The 24,900-nt window shown below is 46.4% G+C and overlaps 1 protein-coding gene across 8 annotated transcripts in view; it reads left to right on the top strand.

Moving 5' to 3' along the window:
• Window positions 1-24,900, top strand: part of Rnf216 (ring finger protein 216) — a 152,438-nt gene that overhangs the window by 102,336 nt on the left and 25,202 nt on the right. For all 8 annotated transcript variants that reach the window (XM_004671304.3, XM_004671303.3, XM_045143301.1 and 5 more), the window contains one exon: window positions 19,744-19,841. In XM_004671304.3, the coding sequence (XP_004671361.2) occupies window positions 19,744-19,841 (98 nt within the window). The remainder of the gene's footprint in view (window positions 1-19,743; window positions 19,842-24,900) is intronic.

Below are 24,900 nucleotides of genomic sequence, written 5' to 3'. Positions count from 1 at the left end.
GTCAATAAAAAAAAGTTAAAAAATAAAATAAAGACCCTCATCCCTGTTTGGCAGCTGTGGGTCAGCACGCACGTCTGCATGCTTAGCTGTTGGAGGTTTGTTTGTTTGTTCCATTGGGTGTGGTGTGGCCCCTCATATACAAGCATTGCTCTTGCTGCCCAGCCTTGTTTTGAGCCAGTCTCTTTATTGACTCCTCCAGAGCTTGTGGGGACAGGGCGACGCTCCAGTCTCTGTTCCTTTGCAGGGCTGGGGCTACAGGAGTCTGTGAGCAGGCCCAGCAGTCTGCATGAGATACGGAGATTCAGACTCTTTTGAGGCAGGGTCTCCCTCTAGCCCACACTGACATGGAATTCACTGTGTAGTCTCACTGTGGCTTTGAACTCACGGCAATCCTCCTGCCTCTGCCTTATGTGCTGAGATTAGAGATGTGCACCACCATGCCTGGCTTTTGCTGTAATTAAAAAAAAAAAAAAAGCCCATGGTCCTGCTTCCTATATGGGCAGAGGCAGAATCTTATCTACAGATGAATGTCCACTTTCCTGCTGTGTCTGGCTTGTTTGGTGGATATGTCTTTAAATGAGTTTAATCACACTAAGTATGGACGTAAACTTAGTTCAGCCTGTAGTCTGTGAACTCTGGGATCTTCTTTTGTTCCCAGAACATGAATTTAGAGTCCAAGTCATGTGGAAGTGCATCAGTCAGATCCACTGTTGTCTTCTCATGGTACAAGTACTACGTCAGATGTACAGTGTTACTCTGAAATCTGGTTGCTTTGCTGCTTTCTATTTAACAAGCACCTGCTTGTTTTTTTTTTTAATATTTTTTTATTTTATATATTTGAGAGAGAGAGAGAATGGGGACACCAGGCCTTCAGCTGCTGCAAATAAACTCCAGACGCATGTGCCACCCTGTGCATCTTGCTTACATGAATCATGGGGAATCGAGCCTGGGTCCGTTGGCTTTGCAGGCAGACACCTAACCACTAAGCCATCTCTCCAGCCCTGCTTGGTAATTTTGCAGGCTAGGATCATTTGATACAAGTATAAGTGGAAACCAGAGAAACATAATTTGGGTTATTTTTATTTATTTATAAGAGGGAGGAAATGGATGCACCAGGGCCTTCCAGCCACTGCAAACAAACTCCAGACGCATGTGCCACCTTGTGCATCTGGCTTATGTGGGTCCTGGTCTTGTTGAGTTGAATGTGGGTCCTTCAGCTTTGCAGTGTTAACCACTAGCTGTTTCTCCAGCCCCAAGAAACATAATCTGTAGTTTATCATTCTGTTGAGCAAACGTGTTTAGGAGCAGCTGCTGAGTCAGGCGTACCCATCAACTCAGTTCTGAATGCCAGGTTCCCAGCTGATGGGGATTTGGGAATTAACGCCTCCTGGAGGCAGGGTATTGTTGGGGGCGGGCTTATGGGTGTTATATTATAGCCAGTTTCCCCATGCCAGTGTTTGGCACACACTCCTGTTGCTGTTGTCCACCTGATGGTGGTCAGGAGGTGATGTCCACCCTCTGCTCATGCCATTGTTTCCCCTGCCATTGTGGAGTATCCATTTGAGCCTGTAAGCCAAATAAACCCCCTTCCCCCCCCCCAAAGCTGCTATTGGTCAGGTGATTTCTGCCAGCAATGCAAGCCTGACTACACGTTTTATGCCTGGCCAGAAGCAGCTCAGGGAAGGAAAGGGTTTATTTCAGGCTAAAGATTCCAGGAAAAGCTTCATTATGATGGGAGAAGCTGGTTCATTTCATAATCCACAACAGAGAGACAGAACCAACAACCAGAGCTTAAATTACCTCTCTACACACCTAGTAGGGATGGACTCAAAAATCCTCCCCCAGTGACATACCTCCTCCAGCCACACTCCTTCTAAGTAAGAAGCTTAATCAAAAATGCCTCAGTCTGTATTCATTCACACCACCATATTTGGTTTTCTGGGACTTTACAGCCCATTTTCCATTTGTCCTCAAGAACCCTGACTTAGTGTCTTCCGTACTTGGGAAGATGGAAAGACACTTCACCTACTCAAAAGGGCCCAACTTCTCACTCTTACCACCCTGTCTCCACTACTTCCTGTGATGGCCCCAGACATGTCTTTCCTCATAACTTTGGAAGCCAAAAGCCCAAGATCAAAAGGTACCAGCAAAATTGGTGTCTCCTGCAGGTTCTCCCCTTATCTTATAAGTGGCCGTCTTCTCACTGTATCCTTATATGGTCCTTGGTGTTTTGTTTTTGTCTGTTTTTGGCAGAGCTGAAGATTGAATTTAGGACCTCACACTCCTAACACACTTTGTATGTTTGTTGTTTTCAAGATAGGGCTTCACTCTAGCCTAGACCGACCTAGAACTGACTCTGTAGTCTCAGGCTGGCTTCCAACTCACAGCAGTCCTGCCTGCCTTTCCCTTCTAGATGCTGGGATTAAAGGTGTACACCACCATGCCCAGTTCTCTTTACTTTTTGTTTTGAGACAGGATCTCCAGGTTCTCAGGCTGTCCCTAAATTCTCTCGATATAGCCCAAGTAGAGAATTCTCTGGCCTCCCAAGTAGCTAGTCTTTGCTCTTATGTGCTTTGATATCTTTCTGTGTGTCCAAATTGGTCTTCTTATGAAGACACAGACTCTTTTTTGATTTTTCAAGGTAAGGTCTCACTTTTGGTAATCTCTGCTGTCCAAGTGAATGCTCAGATTAAAGGTTTGCATCACCACACCTGGCTCACTTTTTTTTAACTTAATCACTTTGGGGTGTGCAGGCCAAGGATAGAACTGAAGGCCTTATATACCCTATGTAAGCATTTTACCACTGAACTGTCACTCCAGTCCTTTAAAGATCCTGGCTTTTTTTTTTTAATATTTTTTTTAATTTTTTTTATTTATGAGCGACAGACACAGAGAGAAAGACAGAGACAGAGAGAGGGAGAGGGAGAGAATGGGCGGGCCAGGGCTTCCAGCCTCTGCAAACGAACTCCAGACGCATGCGCCCCCTTGTGCATCTGGCTAACGTGGGACCTGGGGAACCGAGCCTCGAACCGGGGTCCTTAGGCTTCACAGGCAAGCGCTTAACTGCTAAACCATCTCTCCAGCCCAAGATCCTGGCTTTAAATACACTCACATTCTGAGACACTGGAGTTAAGGCTCAGCACATGAATTTGAGAGGGGCACAACGGAGCCCGTTACAGTCACAAAAGAATGGTGTGTCGATTAGCTAGTGTGATGCAGTGAAGGAAGCAGCATAAAGCTGGCACAGTTACACTTAGGGTTGCAGTTGAGCCAGAGTCTAGTCCTGTGTTAGCACACGTGCCCTCCGTCTTCCTCAGTGACCCAGTCTTCACACAGGCAACCGGCAGAGCCGCTGAGCTTAAATAGAGGGCAGCCAGGGAGCCTGGAAGAGCTCCCCTGCTTCCAGTGATATTTTGTACCGTTGTCCATCTGTGTTATTCTGAGATGTTGCTTTAAAGAAGAAATAAAGACTTAAAAACAAAGATGCTAACAAACACGAAAGCCGGCTGCCACTTTGGCATCTCCCATAGGGCCAAGTAGTTTGCAGTCACTGTGTGTTCTCAGACAGAGGCAGCGTGACTTGCAGTGGTCTACCTCATTCCTACCCCACCAGGTGGTGGATTCACCCCTGAGAAAGGTTCACACAGGCAGGCTCCTTATGTGGCCAACACTTAACAGGACATGTATCTGGGACTTGAGAATGTGCTATTGTGATCAGTTTATTTCCTGTCCTGACAAGTTCTCTGTCAGTATCGCACAGAAGAAAGTACATCCTTTGCTGGGCAGATGGCTCACTGGTTAAATCCACTTGCTATGCAATCCCAACCACCAGATTTTGGATCCTCAGAACCTCATATAAAGCTGGCCACAAGTAGCGTGCACATCTATAATCCCAATGCACCTATTGTGATAGGAAGTGACGAGTCTGCCTATGGCAAACAAGAGATCCTGTCTCAAACAAGATGAAAGGTGACCTGCGCCTGCACACCATGGCATTCACATCACACACACACACAAAGTGTGTCCCAGCTGGGCATGGGGGTGCACGCCTTGAACCCCAGCACTTGGGACCCTACCTCGAAACACCAAAAATAAATAAATAAACACACACACATATACAGGGATAGGACATACTCTGTGTGTGTGTGTGTTTCGAGGTGGGGCCTTGCTCTCTAGCCTAGGCTAACCTGGAATTCACTATGTAGTCTCCGGGTTGCCTCAAACTCAGAGCAATCTTCCTACCTCTGCCTCCCAAGTGCTGAGACTGAAGGTGTCACCACACCCAGCCCCAATACATTTTCAAGAATACAGTTCTGGGGACTTGGGAAATGACTCACGTGGTAAGCACTTGCTGTGCAAATGTGAGAACCAGAATTTGGACCCCTAGCACCCGTGTAAATACCAGACGGGTTGGCAGTCACCTGTAATCCCAGCACATAGGAGTTGGAGTCAGGGGACCCCCAGAGTAAGCTGATTTACTAGAGTATATGAATTGGGGGAGCTTTGGGTTCAAGTGAGAAACCCTGACTTAGTAAAGTGGAAAGCAGTTGAGGAAGACACTCCTGGTCTCCACGCACATGTACTCCACACACGTGCATATATGCATGCATACATTTCTATAGCTTTGATACTAAGTTTGGGTCTTGACCAGATATGGAGGCACATACCTATGATCCAGCACTTGGGAAGTTAAGGCAGGAGCAAGAGGAGTTTGAGTCCCATCTGGACTACATAGTGTCTCTGTCTCAAACCAAAAAGAAAATAAAATTTAGGTCTTCTTTTGCAGACATGCACAATCCTTTCATCTCGCTTTGCGAGACCACTGTGGTCTCTTACTGTTAACTGTTGATCACCCCATCATGAAGCCCAGCGAGTGATGATTCCATGAACATTGCATAAGCTCCCCTCGTCCTTTTAGCCACACTGCAAAGAAAAGATGAGGACTATGACAACTTTCATGTTGCAAAAATTGGTTTTCCAGAGAACACAGCATGTCAGAACAGTTCTGTCACTCAGGCTTTATCAAAGTGCTATTCAGGTCAGTAGGTCCAGGGAAGAACCATGGTCATTGTGCCTTTCTGTCAAGTCCCCAGATGAAGATTCAGCTTCCTGTCCTTAGTAGCAAGAACTAGGTGACGGAGGAACCATTTGTAGCTTACCTGCCTATCTTAAAATAACCTGGTTTTTGTTCTTTGGTTTTTTTTGCTTATATGTGTGGTATGCATATTAGTGTAAGGGTATGGGTATGTATGCACTTCAGTATATGTGTGAGGTCAATGTCGGTTATCTTCCTTAGTCACTCTCTACCTTATTTTTTGAAAAAGGGTCTCTCATTGAACCTGGAGCTTACCAGTTGGGCTAGACTAGCTAACCAGCAACTCCTAGGGATCTTAATTCAGGCCCTCATGTTTGAATGATGTGCACTTTACCAACTGAGCCATTTCCCAAATCCCCTATAATGCTCTTTGTAGGGGTTTTTTGGTCCCACTGAACTATTAAGATGGGTGATTGTTAAAAGATTTTCACCAGGTGTGTTGGAGCACACCTTTAATCCCAGTACTTAGAAAACAGAGGCAAGCTGATCACTGTGCGTTCAAGGCCAGTCTGGGACTACAGAATGAGTGCCAAGTCAGCCTAGGCTAGAGCAAGACCCTACCTCAAAAAAAAAAAAAAAAAAAAAGGTTAAAGTCACTTGCATGCAAAGCCTAATGGTCTGGATTCAATTCCCCAGTACCCATATAAAGCCAGATGTACCAAGTGACTCATGCACCTGGAGTTCATTTGCTGTGGCAAGAGGCCGTGAGGCTTTAAATGGATATGAACTGATCAAATAGTATTTTACTATTTTCCATAGCAAAATATGAGATTTTAAAAAAACTTCTAGGGGTATAGAAATGGCTTACAAGTAGGGTTAAGGTGCTTGCCTGTGAAGCCCAAGGACCCAAGTTTTATTCCCCAGTACCCACATAAAGTCAGATGGCACATGGATCTGGAGTTCCATTGCAGTGGCAAAAAAAGTATCAGGATACAGAGATAGGAGGATCACTGTGGGTTCAAGGCTATCCTGGGACTACAGAGTGATTCCAGATTAGGCAGGGCTAGAGTAGGACCATACCTCAAAAAAGAGAGAGAGAGAGATAATTGTACCTAGCTTGTACTTAACAATTTCTCAAGCCTGTAACCTAGGAGAAGGAGGGACACATTAGTAAATAATTCACACCTTCACTTTTGTGTTCAGTGTCCATTTGTCCATGCATTTCTCACCCTTCCCCTGTCATGCTGACCCTTTCCTCCCTTCTGTGGCCCTCATTCTTGGTTCCTGTCTCCCACATCCATTTCACTATCGAGGAAGGCAGACAGAAAAGCCACTTTTGGCCTCTGCCCCAGGCAGGGTGGGTCTTCTATGAGTGACTGATAAGCACCAAGTACAGGCCTGCTGTGTAAACGGCACTGGTGAAGAGTGCTGTCCATACTGCCGCGCACAAAGGCCCTGTTCCGTTCTTGTTCTGAGCTGGCCATGACACTGTGGACCATACTTCAGGAATAGCAGAGAAGCCAAGTGTGGTCAGGCATAGGCCCTGCTATCCAGAGGCATCCCAGTATTTGAAGCAACACTGTGGTTCTTCCCCAGCAAGCATGTAGTAAGTAGTTCCAGTGGTGAAGCCAGCATAAAATCTGCCCCGCAAACCTTAGGACAAGGAAGAGATAGATATTCTAGGGAACAGCAAGGAGAAAATGAGCCAGCAGCAGCCCGCCAGACTTCTTTTCTTCAGGGAAGTAAAGACACATGAGGGGGGGGGGGGGCGACACCTTGTGATTAGCATTCAGGACAGCCTGCTGAGTGCCAGTCACTATGTAGAGCTGGTCTTTGTACTGCCCAGAAGGTGGTTTAACCAAGACATTGAACTGTTGCTTGTCTCCATCTCCAAACCCCAAGCCCTTCCTCCCCAGATACACACATTTTGTTTTATTCTTTCTCTCAGAAGATGGGATAGCAGCCAGGGAGAATAAGCTTTAAAAACAAAAGTGGAGGTGCCAGGAGTGATGGCACACACACTGACCCAAGCACTTGGCGGGGGGAGTGAGACTTTTCAGTTAGCAGCTCAAGTCCACCTAAACCAGGACCCAGAGAACCACAACTGTTGGAGAAGAAAAGTAACTTCCCACAAGCCATTTTTACCACCATTATGTTCACCTAAGGTGGGGAGCAGTAAAGTGTGCCCCACAAAAAAGCCCATGTGTCTTTCTCAGGAAACAATAAAGGGAGGTGACTCCCTTTTCGTAAGTGGGGCCCATGGTTGAAGAACAGGACAAACCCAGCCAAAGGGCAGACCTTGGTCTCTTCCTCCTCCCATAGCTTGGTTGGCTGAAAGAGAAAATGATGTTGTTGGAGAAAGCAGCATGGGGCTAGAGAGGCCTTCGGGACCATGGTGCATGTTAATAGAACATACACAGGGCTGGTGGACAGTGAGCCATGAGAGAGAGAGTAACCATGGCAGAGAAATTATTATAAGCACATGCTCTACCCCACGTCTTAGAACTTGGTCTCCTGTTCCCTACTCTTCCAAAAAATAGTTTCAGTCTTGGTACGAGAAGTGGTCATATGAACTATACCAGTTTTACAGCCATGCAGAAGCTGTGTCCCCCCACTGCCTAGACATAACACTCTCCACCCTAAACCCTAAACCAAATGTGGATGGAAGGGCACCTCTACCAAGAATAATACTGATGCCAATTAGATGTCTACCTAGAGCTTCCTTTGTTTCTTAAGTTGGAGCTAAGGTTTTGTGCTCCTAAGAAGCCACTCCAAACTTAGTTTTGTCTTATGTTACTATTGCAATACCAACTCACTCATGCTCGCAGAATTTAAACTCACGGCTGCAGTGACTTGGGCACCTCAAATTCCTGCTGTGGAGCATTTGCTGTGAGCAGGCACCACTGGAAGAGACTGAGTCACAGCCTTGGCCCTCCTGCCCTTTCAAGGCTATGAGAACTGAACCCCTTGGCACAGAGCAGAGGCGAACAAGGCCCTGGCTCAGTGGAGGTGTGGCTCTGAGCACCCCTTGAAAGGAGAGCCAGTAGGTAGGGGTTCTTTGGAATTATCTTATTATTGAAAGAGACTTCTTCACCCTCCACCTACTCTGAGTGCCAGCCAGGCCCTGATGATCACCTACCATGCCCAGGCAATTTCATATACACATAGCCCCCAGCTCTTGTCTTTTGGTCTTTCATCTTCCTTCTCACCAGGCCCCTTGTGTGAGATTCCTTCACCCATATATCACAGGACTCACCACCTCATCTTCCATCACCACTTGAGTGAAGGTCTTCCTGCCACCCTCCTTGTGACTGAACCTCTGCCCTCCCTCTCTGGCTTGACATGCTTCTCTTAGCACTCGTAATTGTGTGTTTTATTGTTTACCAGGCTTGTCCTGCAGTGTAACCTGGCAGGCAGGTACTAGTTGTGTTCACTGTGTTCCTTGGCGCAAGGGATTTGGAATGTTTGCCTTAGAGCTTTTGTATGATTCGTCCACTTGTCAGCATTATCCAGGGGTTGCTGGCTATAGCCTGGCAGATTTGCTAAGAGCCTTGGAGGGAAGCCAGCCCCAGAGTTGAGTGACTGCTGAGAAAAAATTGCGGATTGGGGTTGTAGAGATGGCTCAGCAGTTAAAAGTACTTGCTTGCAAAGCCTGACAACCTAGGTTCCATTCCCTAGTACCCAAATAAAGCCAGGTGTACAAAGTGACTCTGCATGTGGATTTTATTTGTGATAGCAAGAGGCCCTGGAGTGCTCATTTTTTCTCTACCTTTTCCCTCTCTTTCTATCTGCAAATATTTTGTTCTTTTTTCTTTTTATTTAATTTTTTAGGTTGGGGTCTCACTCTAGCCCAGGTTGACTATGTGACTATATTCACTGTGTGCTCTAAGGGTGGCCTCAAACTCATGGCAGTCCTCCTACCTGAGCCTTCCATGTGCTGGGATTAAGGGTGTGTGCCACCATGCCCAGCTCAATTTTTTCCTTTTTTGGGATTTTGGAAGTAGGATCTCACTTTAGCCCAGGCTGGCCTTGAACTCGGTTATCTTCCTACCTCTGCCTCCCAATTGCTAGAACTAATGGTGTGCCCCTTACCTTGCTGCAAATAAATTTTCGAGGTAGGATCTCCAGCCCAGGCTGACCCAGAATTCACTATGTAGTCTCAGGCTGGTCTTGAACTCTCAGCTGTCCTCCTCCCTCTGCCTCCCGAGTTCTGGGATTAAAGGCGTGTGCCACCACACCTGGCTTGCAAATAATAAATTTTTAATTTTTATTTTTTATTGAGAGAGAATTGGCATGCCAGGCCTTCTAGCCACTGCAAATGAACTCCAGACACATGCACTACCATGTGCATCTGGCTTACATGGGTACTAGGGAATTGAACCTGGATCCTTAGGCTTCACAGGAAAGCACCTACAAATTCACCCCCCCCCCTCCCCAGGTAGGGTTTCACTCTAGCTCAGACTGACCTGAAATTCACTATGTAGTCTCAGGGTAGCCTCAAACTCATAGTGATCCTCTTACCTTTGCCTCCTGAGTGCTGGGATTAAAGGCATTGCACTGCCACACCTGGATTCTTTGGGGGTTTTTGTTTGTTTGTTTTTTGGGTTTTTTTTTAAGTTAAAAAAAGAAATTAAGGTTTTGATTTGAAGTTGTACTGATTAAGAGAAACAGAACTCTTATTAATGCCAGTTCTGGCATTAACTGCCTGCTACTTGACCTTAGAAAGCCATGATACAGGAGGGAAGCTGGATGTGTGTCTGTAGAGGTCCTCTGTCCAGACCCCAATAAATGGAAGACCTCAGTGTTCTTACAGCCCTTTGCCCCTGGGTGGCAGCATTACCACAGACACCAGGCAAGGAGCTGGAGCTGCCTAGTCCAGTTGGGTCACCTTTTATTGGGTCTTCCTGAAAGAAGCCCTTGATTTTTCCAATCCGACACAAGAAGGCTGAGAGGCTTGCCTTGGAGAAACGGCCATGTCTTCTTGGGGTGTGCACACGTTTTGTTCAGTGTGTTTATAAAAATGAAGAGGCCAGACATGGTGGTGCATACCTTTAATCCCAACAGAGGTAGGAGTTGAGGAGTTGAACTCACTGTGAGTTCAAGGCCAGCCTGGGACTACAAGTGAGAACCTACCTCAGAAAAAAGGAAAAAAAGAAAAGATGTTTAAGGACATCTTCCTCACAGAAGCCCTTTTCTTGAGACTAGGGAGAGGACTAGGATTATTTGTACAGTTAACCAGCATTCTCCCCTGGACATCCCACATGCAGGCACTGAGAAATGGTTCACTTTGAGGAATCCACAAAAGCCCACATGGAGAGCTCAGCTTCCCAGAAAGACATGAGATAATCGTCCTATTGCCAGACGTACTATGCCAGGCATGGTGGTACATGCCTTTAATCCCAGCACTGAAGAAGATGAGGTAGGAAGGTCCCTGTGGATTTGAGGCCAGCCTGGCTTACAGGGTGATTTCCAGGTCAGCTTGGACTAGAATGAGATCCTGCTAAAATAGGAAGGTGCCGGGGCCTGGCATGGTGGCACACACCTTTAATCCCAGCACTATTAAGGCATTGGTAAGAGTTTGAGATCCTACCTCAAAAAGTGAGGGGGAGGGTGTCCTGGAGATAAGGCTTAGTGGTTAAGCACTTGCCTGTGAAGCCTAAGGACCCCAGTTCAAGGCTTGATTTCCCAGGACCCACGTTAGCCAGAGGCACAAGGGGGTTGCACGCGTCTGGAGTTCGTTTGCAGTGGCTGGAGGCCCTGGCGCACCCATTCTCTCTTTCTCTCTCTCTCTCTGCCACTGCAAACGAACTCCAGATGCATGTGCCACCTTGTGCATCTGGCTGACATGGGTCAATCAAGCCTCAAACTGGGGTCCTTAGGCTTCACAGGCAAGAGCTTCACCGCTAAGCCATCTCTCCAGCCCAGTAAAATATTTTTTAATGCATACTACTAGAGCTGGGTGTGGTGGCACATCCTTTAATCCCATCACTCCAGAGGCAGAGGTAGGAGGATCGCTGTGAGTTCGAGGCCACCCTGAGACTGCATAGTAAATTCAGGTCAGCCTGGCTAGAGTGAAACCCTACCTTGAAAAGCCAAAAAAGGGGGGCCCAAGCACTTAAGACACTGTGGCAAGAGGATCTCAAGTTAAAAACCAGCCTGGACGACATAGTGAGACCCTGTCTCAAACAAAAAATCTAGTCTAAACCAGGCATGGTGATGCATGCTTTTAATCCCAGCACTCAGGAGGCAGAGTTAGGAGAATTGATATAACTACATAGTGAATTCCAGGTCAGTCTGGGCCAAAGTAAGACCCTACCTCAGAAACAAACACACACAAAAGGACCTTGGAAATCTTGGCTGTGAGGGGTCTGTGAATAACCTTGGAGGGGTCACAGCAGAGCAGCTGACAGCAACCAGCCAGACTGGTTAGTCTTGACCCCTCTGCACTAGGATTCTCTCACACACGCATTCTGAGGAGCTTCGATCTGTAAAATTCCTTTAAGCATAACAGAAGTAGTCTACACTTCTTCTAGCTGTAAGAGAAATAAGCACCATTTTGAGATTGGATCTCACTATGTTACTCCTGAGTGACCTTGAACTCCTAGGCTGCAGCCACCCTTCAGCGTCAGCTCAAGTCAGTAGCTGATTGGAATAACACATTGCTTTCTTCTACCAGCTGCCAGCATTTGGTCATCATCCTCTTAGCAATAGCTGTTCTTGGAGTTTAACTCATTACCCTGTGGAAAGGAATAAGTGTGCAAAGAAAGGTTTCACGTTGAGGCCAAAACCAGCCCTCAAAACTTTTCCTGGGTTAGCCTAAAGACATCACATAAACTTTGCATATGAAATATATGTTTGCATAATTATAGACATGAAGCACTGACAGGGAAGAGGTAGGATCTTTACAAGTTTCCAACCCCCATTTGAAATGCGCAGGGAGGTGTGCACTTTGTCTTGCAAGCCTTCAGATGTACTCTGTACAGATCAGAGCTAGGTCCCGGAAGTCCAGTGATAACTGTGACATTGTGGCAGATGGTGAGCTCCTTGAGGTGAGGAATCCTGCTAGCTTATTCATGGTCACAAAAGATGCAGCCAGTTTACTACTGGGTCTTGAATAGATGAATGAACTCTCTGTTGACAGTGTCAGGCAGCATGGTCCCCGCCCATAAAGAGAACTTGGTTTCTTAGATGTGATGTAACCAGATTATAAAACACCATAAAAGTGCTGTAATGGAATGTAAGCCAAGAGCCCCAGAGTCTAGAGAAAGAACACCAACTTTTGCCCAGGTCATCAGTGTTTCTCAGCGTCCCTGGTATTTGAAACAAGCACTACTAGGGAGAAAGAACATACAAGGCTGATTGTCCCATTGAGGATGTATAAATGTGGACACTGGCAAGTGGCCACTGGCCCTGGGTGCTTGTTGACCACCTGGTTCTTGAGGCTCTTCTGTCTGTTCTGGATCACAGCACTGTCTGCTTGCATCCCCTCTACATGCAGTACTATCCTAGATAAGCTCAAGGTTGGGCAGAAATGTTGTCTCTGTGTGGGGCCTCCTTGAACCCAAGCACCCACCCTTGTATGACTTAACTTCCAAGTGCCCCAAAACCTGATCATGGCCCATAGGGAGATGGTGAAGGCAAGGCCTTATGATGCTCTCAAACCTTTGCCAGGTCAGGGTTGATTTACCGTAGAACTGGATTCAGGGGCCAGGAAGGGGAAAGAAGGAGCTTAGGATGTGGCTCAGTTGGGAAAGTTCTTCCACAAAGCCTCAGGTTTTTTCCAGCATTGCTTAAACTAGGATACATGGTAGTGTGTGCCTGTAATTCCAGGACTCAGCAGACACAGAATTGTGAGTTCCAGGCCTGCTTTTCACAAAAGGGTACAAGGGACCAGAGCAGGCTGGCTGAAGGAGTAACTCAGTTGCCCTTGGCTCGGGTGTAGAAATTGCACATGGAACCTTTCTGTTCACACGTATAATGGAAATCTAAACTGTGCTTCCTTCTGCTGCTCCACCAGACTTGAAGCAGCTGAAGGTGCAGGAACAGCTGTTTCTTCACATGGGTCATTTTAAGATCAGTCTAATTAACGGGTTCCTATCATTACCTGAAAGAAAGGGTGGCCTCAGATTTTAATCCCACTCCATCCTGCTGCCTGCTGGGTTATTCCCAGAACTTCAGGAAGCTCACTTGGGAAGCAGTGTCCTGTGCAGCTGGTTGGCCTTGCTGATGTCCATCTGTGTTCTCCTTACGCAAGATATTGAAACCTAAGGGCCTATCTCCTACCCTTGTGCCCTAGGCTCTCACAAAACAATGACCTACTCCTGTCAGCAAGTGCACAATGGGCAGAAAGGGAAAGAGCAGATCAACTTGAGTCCATAGCTGCATGGCCTTGACTCCGGGCTTCCTGTCTTTCTTACTTTAAAAACCATATGTGTATGGAGGTAATGGTGTAAGCCTCTCCTCAGAGAGTTTCTCTGAGCACCAAATGAGGTACTCAGAGTGTCCTGGAAGAGGTATATATTTTAAGTACCTAGCAACTGTCATTTTCGAGCTCCATACATCTAGGATTAGTACTGCAGGAAAGAGGAATGAGATGTGTGAGCTGCTTGCCCTTCTTGAAAATACACCTCCCAGAGCCAGGCTCTTAGTGGAAAACTGATAAAACAAGTGTTCTTTATTTTTTACTTTTTGTGGTGGGGATGGAACCTGGGCCTTATGAAAGCAAGACAAGTGTTCTACCAAAGTGCCACACCCCACCCCAACAGTGTGCTTTAAAATTAAGATAATAGCACTGGAGAGATGGCTTAGTGGTTAAAGTGTTTGCCAATAAAGCCTAAAGACCTGTGCTCAACTTTCCAGATCCCATGTAAGCCAGATGCATACATAGGTGAGGCAAGCACTCAAGGTTGCACATGCCCACCAGGTGGCGCAAGTGTCTAGAGTTAGATTGCAGTGGCTGAGGCCCTGGCACACCAATATATATTCTCTCTCTCTCTGTCTCTCAAATAAAAATCTAAAATTAAGATAGTAATAACAAAGTCTCTTGCTGAAGCCATGTGGGAAAATTAAAGTCCTCTTGTTTATAATTCAGTAGGTGTGCTGCTCTTCCCCATCCTAGGTCCATCTCCCCTAACCCTGCCAAGCTTGGTTTAGGAAGTAGTCGTGGCCTTGTTACCAGAACTTCAGAGCTAATGCCCTGGCTCTAGGAGACCTAAAAGTTCAGAGAAAAAGAGATGCATAGTGGTGAAAGGAGATTCAATCAGCATGGCCACATTGGGAAATACAGATAAAGAGATTCTGTAACCCCAAGTCTCTATTCAGGGCACTGGCATGAGCATTAGGCCTGAACAGAGGAAGAATTGGGGCAGATGGTGAGAGGTCTGCATAATGAAGTAGTTTTGGTCATAGTATAGTCTGTATGATCACTTTCTCAGTTCCGATTCTGCAAGGTGATTTGAAGAAGTCTGGCTCCTGCTGTGTCTGAGAAGTTTTTGTGTTTTGGAATCCAAGGTAACTACTTGTTTAGGACAGTGACTGTCTAGGCCTCCAGGTGTCTCTGGGGGTCTGGAACAGGACTTTGTAAAAGCTGGCAGTAAGGTGCCTCAGTTACTCTTATCTCTGTGCCTTTAGCCTCAGTTGGAGATGAGATAGGTTAGGCATCACCAGATTGTTACAGACAGACAGACCTGGAATAATTAACATGCCTACATGTACCAGGTTGGCCTCGAACTCACAGCAATCCTCTTACCTCTGCCTCCCAACTGCTGGGATTAAAGGCATGAGCCACCATGCCCTGCTAAAATGATACTATTTAACAATGTGGAAAACTTGTGCTCCCTAAAACTTCAGCCTGTGGATTGTCTCGTTGTTGAGATATTGAGTGTGAAGGGTCTGCTCTGCCATAGCTGGCAGACCTGGGAAAGGCACCTCACAAGATGGTATGGGTCCCCGCAAGTGATGTGCTGTATTGGTTGCATGAATATGCTCATTCCTAGAGGGCTTTACTTTTTATCCCATCCTTTGAAGATACCTGCTCCTCAGCGATGGCTTGCCTGCTTGGTGCTCATGTGCATGTGCCCTCTTGTTTCACTTCACTCCGCCGTGCCGTGCTTCCTTTCCTGACTAGCCAGCTGCTTCCTCTGTAGACTGAACTTCTTGAGGACAAGGACCAGGCTCCTCTGGCTGATGTGCACCTCCTCTTTAGCCTGAGAGAAAGGGAAGTCTTTGGGGCCTTGGGTGAAGAAGAAGAGGAAGTCAGTCTGCCTGGTCTTCAACATGGCTGGACTACACTGATTCCAGAGCTTCTTGCATCTGTTACAGTGCCCTTCTGACTACTGTTCATCTGGCACTTGGGCCTCCTGGTAGGGACCACCAGTGGCTTTGACAGCTGAAGGACATGGGTGGCCTGACTACCTATGTCCCTGTGGTCCCTAGAGTTGGCTAAGTATTTGTGAAATCAGGTGTTTCATCTTTCACTTGGAAACCTCAGAAAAGTGACAGTCTTACCAGTTTTTTTTTGAGTACCTGAGGTGACCAAACGGACAGCTGGAATTGCCCAGGTTAGATTTGGATCAGCCATAGCCTTGTGTCCTGGGGCTAGACCAGCAATTTCCTATTCCCTGGAGAGCAAGTTTGATGGTTGCACTGGAAGAACCAGTCAGAAATAAGGGAGCAATTCTCTGGTGTTCTGACTCCAACATAAGCTAAAGGTCAAGCTGGTGAAATCTGAAGCCTGGGAGGGAGCTGAGGATCTGTGTCCTCAGGCCTTTCACCTGTTCTTTGCCCAAGATTTGCACAGCAAAGAGGCTATTTTAACCTGCTGGGTCTGGGTGAAGTAATGCCTTCAGGATAGTTGTCTTCTGGGTATATGTGTATAAGTATGTATATCTGTGTGGGTGCAATTTATTTATTTATTTGCAGGAGAGAAAGAATGGGCACACCAGGGCCTCTAGCTACTGCAAACGAACTCCAGATGCATGCGCCCCCTTGTGCATCTGGCTTACGTGGGTCCTGGAGAACCAAACCAGGATCCTTTAGCTTTGCAGGCAAAACCGTATCTCCAGCCCATGGTTTGCTGGTTTTTGAGTAAGCTATATATCTAGGAAGAATTTTAGCTTCTTGAGAGAGTTGTCTAGAACAGTTTTAAAAAAATACTCATTGTTTTTTGGGGTATTGGGACTTGTACAGCTGGTGTTGAGTTGGAGGGTGATCAGCCTCCTTCCCATTAGACATGAGACAGTGTTTTCTTCATATAGCAAAATGTTTGAGTTGGACACACTGTAGCTCAGTTGTTGGAGTGCTTGTCTTGCATTCATGACACCCTAGGTTCAGTGCCCAGCACCACATAAACCAGGCACGGATCCACAGGCTTGCCATCTCAGCACTCCAGAGGTGGAGGCAGGGAACATCACGAGTTTCAGGCTGGAACTACAGAGTGACTTCCAGGTCACCCTGGACTAGAGACCTGGTCTCAAGAAGAAGGAAAAAAAAAAAAATCTTCCACATTTGGAGAACCTTTTGGTCTCATGAGATTTAACCAGCAGGCTTCTGGTACCATGAAGAGCAGTAACTGGCAGGTACTTTAAGGAGCTGCCCAAGTAAGCCATCCTCCCCTCTCCTTGCTCTCTCCTGAACTAAAGTCACATGCAGCAGGAAAATCTGGGAAGGACAGGCCTGTCGAGATGTTTTGTCCCTCATGTTGTTGTCAAGTTACTTTCAGGAGGCTTTACCCTCCAAAATGGCCCTGCACAGGTTTTTAGAGCACGGTTATCTTCACGTTACAGAAGCACTCAGAACACCACTTCGGCCTCATAGTGTTAGCTTAGGAACAAAACCTGACAGGAGAGAACTACAGTTTAGTAAGCTACCCACTGTGTTTAGAAGAGAGACAGTCGCATGAGTGCCCAGGCTGCTCTGTGCTTGCCTTGTTTTTAAATTGTGTGTTTTGGTGTCAAGCTACAGCATCTCCACAGAAGACAGTTGAGGCTTGTTCTTCAGAACCATTGGGCCCTTTGCTGAGAAGAAAGTACCATGCCTGATAGCCATAGTCTGACCACGATGATGTGGAATGTGAACCAGAGGACTAACGTGTGACCCTCACAACACAACAGGCTCCAGCTTAGTCTGGCCATTTGGCCCTCATTGTGCCTCACTTGGAGAATGGGGCTTCTTTCTTTGGTTAATTAATTAGTTAGTTTTATTTGAGACAGAGAGAGGGTGTACCAGGGCCTCCAGCCACTGCAGATGAACTCTTCGCCTTATGCGTCTGTCTTATGTGGGGCCTGAAAAATCAAACCTGGGTCCTTAGGCTTCTCAGGCAAGCACCTTAAGCACTTATTAAGCCATTGCCAACCTTTTTTTATTTTTTTTAATTTGAGAGAGAAATAGGAAGAGAGAGAGAGAATGGGTGTGCAAGGGCCTCCAGCCCCTTCTGCATATGAACTCCAGGTGCATGCACATCTGGCTTATGTGGGTCCTGGGGAATTGAACCTGGGTCCTTCAGCTTTTGTAGGCCAGTGCCTTATCCACATCTCTCCAGCCCAGGCTTCTTAACTTTGGGAAGCAGGGCCATGAATTAATAACAGACTGGCCACAAATGCTAAAAAGTGCTACCTCACTATCATGTATTGCTTCCAAGCTGTCATTCCTGGTGGGTGGTTCTATTGTATTGTTTGGGAAGATAGGACCCAACACAACTCATCTATTCTCCAGCTGTTGTTTATCCACTCATTTTCCGCAGCAGGCAATTGAAGAACAGTTCTGTGCTGCTGTACATTTCAGTGGGTGCTAATTAAGTACACTACTGACTCACCTCTGTTCTCTGAACTGGATGTAGGCAGTGGACCAGAAAACATCTGTGTCCCTTGGAAGCAATGGCATTATAGTGGGGGCTTTCCCAATCCCCAGCACTACATAAACTACTCAGCTACCCCATTGATTGGAGCCTTTAGGTCACAGCCCATCCTTTCAGGTTCTGGGCTCCCTGAACCATCACTTTGATGTTTACATCTCTAAAATTAAGTTACCTTCTTTTGTTTGTGTGTGTGTGTGTTTGTTTAGACAGGGTTTCATTCTATCCCAGGCTGACCTGGAACTCACTCTGTAGTCCCCAGCTGGCCTTGAACCCACTGTGACCCTCCTACATCTGCCTTCTGAGTGCTGGGTTTAAAGACATGCCACCATATCCAGCTCTACTTTTTTCCTACTTTTTTCTTTTTTTAGGCTAGGATTCTTTTTATTTTTTAATTTCACTTTTATTTATTGGGGGGGGGGGCAGAGAGAGGGAGAGAGAGAACGGGTGCTCCAGGGCCTCCAACCACTGCAATTGTAACTCCAGACACATGCACCCTCTTGTGCATCTGGCTTACATGGGTCCTGGGGATTCAAACCAAGGTCCTTTGGCTTTGCAGGCAAATGCCTTAACCAGTAAGCCATCTCTCCAGCCATGTTCTTATTTTATTATTATTTATTTATTATTTTTGAGACAGAGTCTCTTGCTTTGTAGCCCAAGCATATCTCAGATTTAACCATATGTCTTCTACCTTCTGCGTGCTGGGGTCACAGGCAGGTGCTGTGAAGCCTTGGCCTACCAGCACCTTTCTTACAGAGAAGTGCCAGGCTCTGTCCTGTACCATCTTGACTCTTAATCGAGTTACCTCAACCACAGGTTAATCATAGAGCATTCAGCTGTAGAAGATAATTCTGAAAGTACTGTTAAGTACTAATGTGTATCTAAGCAGCATCTGCCTTGCCCTTTCCTAAGTGGCAAACTTTTCCACTGACTCTTGTCACCCATCCACTGGGGTCACTGCTGCCCAGGTCAGATGGAATCTTAACTGCCTCCCTCCACCCAAAGCCTCATGAGTATCACTGTTATCTTTGCTTGCACAAACCACTAACCAAGTCTCCGCCCTTGGCACCTCCTTCCTGCTGCAAGCTCAGTTGCTTCCTCAGTTTCTCCCAAGTCCTCATTAGTCACCTTTGTCCCTGTCAGATGGCCATGGCCATACTCAATCTTAGCCATTTCTTGCACTTCAGTCTTTCCTTCCTCCCGTCTGTTTCCTACACAGATTGATCTAATAAAATCACAAGTCTGAAAGCTGGGGGGACGGCTCAGTGGGTAAAGTGCTTGCTGCACAATCACCAGATGGCTGAGTTCAGAACCCTAGAGCCCACATAGAGCCTGGTACTATGGCTCTGGTGTCTATGACCCAGTACACCTACAGCAAGAAAGCAGGCAGAGGGCTGGAGGGATGGCTTAGCAATTAAGGCACATGCCTGCACAGCCTAAGGATCCAGGTTCGATTCCCCAGGTCCCACGTAAGCCAGATGCACATGGTGGCGCATGTGTCTGGACTTTGTTTGCAGTGGCTGGAGGCCCTGGCGCACCCACTCTCTTTCTCTCCCTCTTTCTCTGTCAAATAAATAAATAAATACATAAGAATAAAATATTTTTTACAAAAGACCCAATCTTTGTCTCTGTTGCTTCCAAGCAGCCCCCAGCATCCCAGATTGGGTGATGGAAAGAGAGGGAAAACCGTCCTGCACCTTGTGCTGCTTTACCTCTTTAGTAGCAGCCTTGCCAAGAGGGACAGGAACCCGCAAAGACTCCAAGTCCCATGAAGCACATTTAATGAGCCTTTGTAAACAAGAGCTTTCGTGTTACCCACTCATCAGGAGCTGTCTTTTTGTCTGTCCTTTGTTCCCAGGAGACCTGTAGGAAGTGTCAGGGACTCTGGAAAGAACATAATGGCCTCACGTGTGAAGAGCTGGCTGAAAAGGATGACATCAAGTACCGGACGTCTATGTAAGTAATGTGATGGAGAGCTGCAGGGCAGAGAGGGCTCTGGGGAGAGCCAGCTCAATCACTCCAGTCTCCCAAGGATGCTGGGAAAGGTTCAGTCCCCCCATAGCCTCATGGAGCTGGTACAAAGGCATATGGGGAGGGTGTGGTGGCACACACCCTTAATCCCAGCATTTGGCTGGGGAGACCGAGGTAGGAGGATCACTGTGAATTCAAGGCCAGTTTGGGCTACAGTGTAAGTTCCAGTTGAGCCTAGGCAAGAGTGAGACCCTGCTTTTTTTAAAAAAAAAAAAAAAAAGGCATAATGGTACACACCTTTAATCTCAGCACTCCAGAGGCAGACAGAGGCAGAGATAGGGAAGTAGGAGGGTCGCTATGAATTCAAGGCCAACGTGGGAATACAGAGTGAATTCTAGGTCGTCCTGGGCTTAAGTGAGACTTTACCTTGAAAAACAAAACAAAGGCTGGAGAGGTGGCTTAGTGGTTAAGCCCTTGCCGACAAAGCCTGAGGGTTGGGCTCAGTTCCCCAGGATTCAAGTAAAGCCAGATGCACCAAGTGGCACATGTATCTGGAGTTCATTTGCAGTGGCAAGAGGCCCTGGCACACCCATTCATATTTTCTCTTTCTCCCCTTCTCCCTCTCCCTCTCTGCAAATAAATAAAATGTTAGAGAAAACTGGTGCCTATGAATGCCAACCTTGTATGTATGCATCAATAAACACTGGGCCCCTTCTATCTTCTTATTAACTAACAATAAACAGGCGTAACAGGTTACATTGTTTCTATCCATATTATAGTATGCTGGTGGTTGAGATGGTAAGTAGAATTGCCAGTCTCTTGAATTCAAAAGGTTGTATCAAAACTACTAATACTAGCCGGGCATGGTGGTACATGCCTTTAATCCCAGCACTTGGGAGGCAGAGGTAGGAAGGAGGATTGCTGTGAGTTCAAAGCCACCCTGAGATTACATAATGAATTCCAGGTCAGCCTGGGCTAGAGTGAGACCCTGACTCAAAAAAAAAAAGACAGCAACAACAAAAAATACTAATATTTCTGGGTGTGATGATGCACACCTTTAATCCAGCACTTGGAAGGCCAAGGTAGGAGGATCACTGTGAGTTTGAGGCCACCCTGAGACTACATGAAGAATTCCAGGTCATCCTGGGCTAGAGTGAGACCCTACCTTAAAAAAAAAAAAAATATCTGTACAATATGATCTTCCCTCTGACTGAACATTTTCTAAATAATATTATAAGGGCTGGATAGATGGCACAATGGTTAAAGACACTTACAAATTAGTTTCCCCAGTATTCACATAAAGCCAGATGCACAAAGTGGTGCAAGCTTCTGCAGTTCATTTGCAATGGCAGGAGGCCTGAGAATGTGCCCTTGCTGTCTCATGCTGTCTCTCTAGTAAATAAATAAAAATATTTAAAGTAAATATAAAGTCCAATGACTCAAGTGCTGCAGAAGTCTGTTTCTCTCCTGTGCCCTGTGAGGTCAACTTCAAATCCAAGTTCCTTTTTCCACTGCCTTGCCACTCTACAGGGAGAATTCTCAGCAAGGTTGTCCCTAAATAGTGGTTGCATTACCACTCCATCATAGGTAAAGAGTGAGGAGAGGGCTGGAGAGATGGCTTAGCGGTTAAGCGCTTGCCTGTGAAGCCTAAGGACCCCAGTTTGAGGCTCGATTCCCCAGGACCCACGTTAGCCAGATGCACAAGGGGCGCACGCATCTGGAGGTCCTTTGCAACGGCTAGAGGCCCTGGCGTGCCCATTCTCTCTCCCTGTCTATCTATCTATCTATCTATCTATCTATCTATCTATCTATCTATCTGCCTCTTTCTCTCTCTGTCACCCTCAAATAAATAAATTTTAAAAAAAGAATGAGGAGACAAGTTGTCTGTCAGGCAGCTTTTCTTCAAGTTGGAAATGATGCAGAAGTTATGTAAACCACATGGATACAATCTGGCTCTAAGAAAGATACCATATGTAGCCACTGGAGCAGTTGTTAACCATCTTTGAGTCTCCAGCACAATCAGAATCTATTATTTGCACTTTATAGGTACGGCACTTGAAGCACAGAAAGCCCAGGTAACTTGCCCAAGTCACACAAATAGTAAGTGGCATAGCAAAGACTTGAACCTCGGGTTCATGGTTTCTTGTTTGATCTATGCTGTAACTTTTTGGTATTTCAAGGTAGGGTCTCACTCTACCCTATGGTGGTCTCGAATTCACAGTGATCTACCTACTTCTGCCTCCCAAGTGCTGGGATTAAAGGTGTGTGCCACCACGACCAGCTATGCCATAACTTTGGTAGCTGAATAATGAAATGGTTCCCTCTTCCCAGTGATGTCCTCTCTTTATATGACCATAGGGACTTTGCAAATGTGTTTAAGGTTGTGAACCTTGAGATGGGCAGATACTCATGAGTGAACTTAATCTAATCACACATCATTAAATAGGAAACTTTTTCTGGCCCTGGTCAGATAGATGGAGCAGCCATGAAACATGAAAAGGGCTTGATCTTCCATTGCTACCTGTGAAGATGGAGCTAAGCAGGTAGCAGCCTTTAGGAGCTAAGAGCGCATGTCAACCTGTAGCCACCAAGAAACTGGTCCTCAGTCCTTATGTCCAGGAGCTGAGTCCTGCCAATAGCCCATACATGCAACAAGCAGCCTTTATGTTGAAAAGCATAGCTTCAGGACCTGGCTTTTCCAAGACACAGCAGCAAGCCGCAGATATTTCTCAGGGAGTGTGGCTCCTTGGAATAGGCCCTGTATTCTGAGATTTGTTAGCCCTGGACCCTTGGAATATGTGGGGCCCTCTTTCAAGTTGGTGGCCCATCCTATCAGCATGCCTTGTCAGAGGAGAGTATCCAATGTGATGTATATCAATTCCAGATGCCAAGAAAGCTTCCCAAACAAACATACTTTGCTTTAGTAAGCTTGCCTTTGGAAAGACAGATCTGTTCCACACCTGACTTCTAGACACGTGCCTGTGTGATTACACCAGGACTTTCACTCCCACTATCTGACATTCATGTCCCGTATCAGTGCATCCTAGATCACCTGCTCTGTTCAGCAAGTCAGATCTGTCTGTGTGTCATTTGAGTCACAAAATAGGGAATTGTCCTGGTGGGTGACAGATAAGATTCTTGTCTGCTGCTTTTCTGGTCAGAGAATAAAAGCGCTTTCCAGATCAGTATTGTATACCAGTTACCAGGAGCTGTTTATTGCTGTGTTAAGAATAGTGTCTAGAACAGCAGCTACAATCTCTTAGCACTGGGCTTCCACAGTGCACTGCCCTTCAAGGCCCCTTCTTGTGTACAGGCCACACAGACATGTGAGGAGAGCCACCACCCTGCACCTTGAATCTCTTAAGATGCTCATGCAAGCCGGGCGTGGTAGCACACGCCGTTAATCCCAGGACTCGGGAGACAGAGGTAGGAGGATCGCCATGAGTTGGAGGCTGTCCTGAGACTACATAGTTAATTCCAGGTCAGCCTGGGCCAGAGTGAAACCCTACCTCAAAAAACAAAGAACAAACAAAAAAAGATGCTCATGGGAATTGAGTATTCTTTTTTAAATATTTTACTTATCTACAAGCCTCTTTGCCACTGCAAACAAACTCCAAATAGCAGGCGTCACCTTGTGCATCTGGCTTATGTGGGTCCTGGGGAATTGAACCTGGGTCCTTTGGCTTTGCAAACAAGTGGCTTAACCAATAAGCCATCTTTCCAGCCCTTTCTTTTCCTTTTTTAGTTTTTTTTTTTTTCTTTCTGTTATACAGGTTTTTTTTTTTTTTGTTTTTTGTTTTTTAAGTTTTCTATTCTGCAAATACAGGCAGTTTGGCACCCTTATTAGGCTCATCCATGACTTACCCCCTCCCCATTGGCCCCTCCTTGTTGAGGTATATGAGTCATGCATTGTGGAGTTAGCCCACAGTTATTGGTACGATCAATGTCTCTGCATATCATGACCCAGCATTTGGCTCCGACATTCTTTCTGCCCCCTCTTCCGCAAAATTTCCCTGAGCCTTGTTGGGTTCATTTTTGGTCTGCTTCAGTGCTGAGGTGTTGGGGGCCTCTGAGGCTCTGGCTCTCTGATGTGGTAGGCGTTGATTTTTCTGTGTTGGTCTCCTTCCCCTTTGTGCTGGTATCCGGTTCATCAGGAAAACAGCACCCTTGCTTGTTTCCCCAGTTTTCCTTAGTTTCAGCTGGGGCCCTTTTGAGGTATGAGGGATGGCTCTCTCCTTAGGATCTGCATCTTTCTTTCCCCGGGATTTGCAGCACAGCTAGGCGGTCGTCATCTTGGCTGGAACTAGGTTTTTTTTAATTATTATTATTTTTATTTGAGACAGAGGGAGAGAAAGACAATGGGCATGTCAGGGCTTCTAGCCACTGGAAACAAACTCCAGACACATGCCCCACCTTATGCATCTGGCTTACATTGGACCTGGAGGATGGAACCTGGGTCCGACAGTAAGTCTTTGATAAAATAAAATAAATAGATGTGCTAGGGAGGTGACCAAGTGGTGAAAGGCTTGCTCCACAAGCTAGCCTGCCTACTAAAGCTCAGATCTATAGTAACCGCTGAGTTGTTAGTCAAGGTGGCCTCTGAGGTACCCAAAACAATGCAGGCTATTTATCAAGGCTCTTGTCTTGGTTTCCCACCAGAACAAGATAGGAAAGCCTTTTGCTGAAGACGCTACACATTTGGGCTGCATGTCACTGAGAAAGTAAGCTGGAGCTGAGCTAGAAGCCTCCTCCTTGCTGACTAATGGTCATAATGCCAGAAAGTACTATGCTGCCTAATGGAGGAAAGAAATTAGCAGCCTTAACCAACCAGCAGTGGAAACTACAAGCAACACAACTGGCCGCATAGGCAAGGAGGAACACATAGTACAACAGTTACATGTCTGTTATGAGGGTAACTAGTTGCTGTCATTGGATTTGAGGCCTGCCCAGTGGGAGGGAAAAGCAATCCCAGTGCCACTACAGACAGTAGGAAGCGGAGTTGGGAGAATCCCCCAGAGTTTTGGGGCTAGCTGGTCTGGCCTTC

Source organism: Jaculus jaculus, chromosome 2, assembly GCF_020740685.1.
Source record: "Jaculus jaculus isolate mJacJac1 chromosome 2, mJacJac1.mat.Y.cur, whole genome shotgun sequence".
In the NCBI taxonomy this organism is placed as follows: Eukaryota; Metazoa; Chordata; class Mammalia; order Rodentia; family Dipodidae; genus Jaculus; species Jaculus jaculus.
The sequence above is the reverse complement of the archived record's forward strand: the minus strand, read 5'-3'. Positions and strand labels throughout refer to the sequence as shown.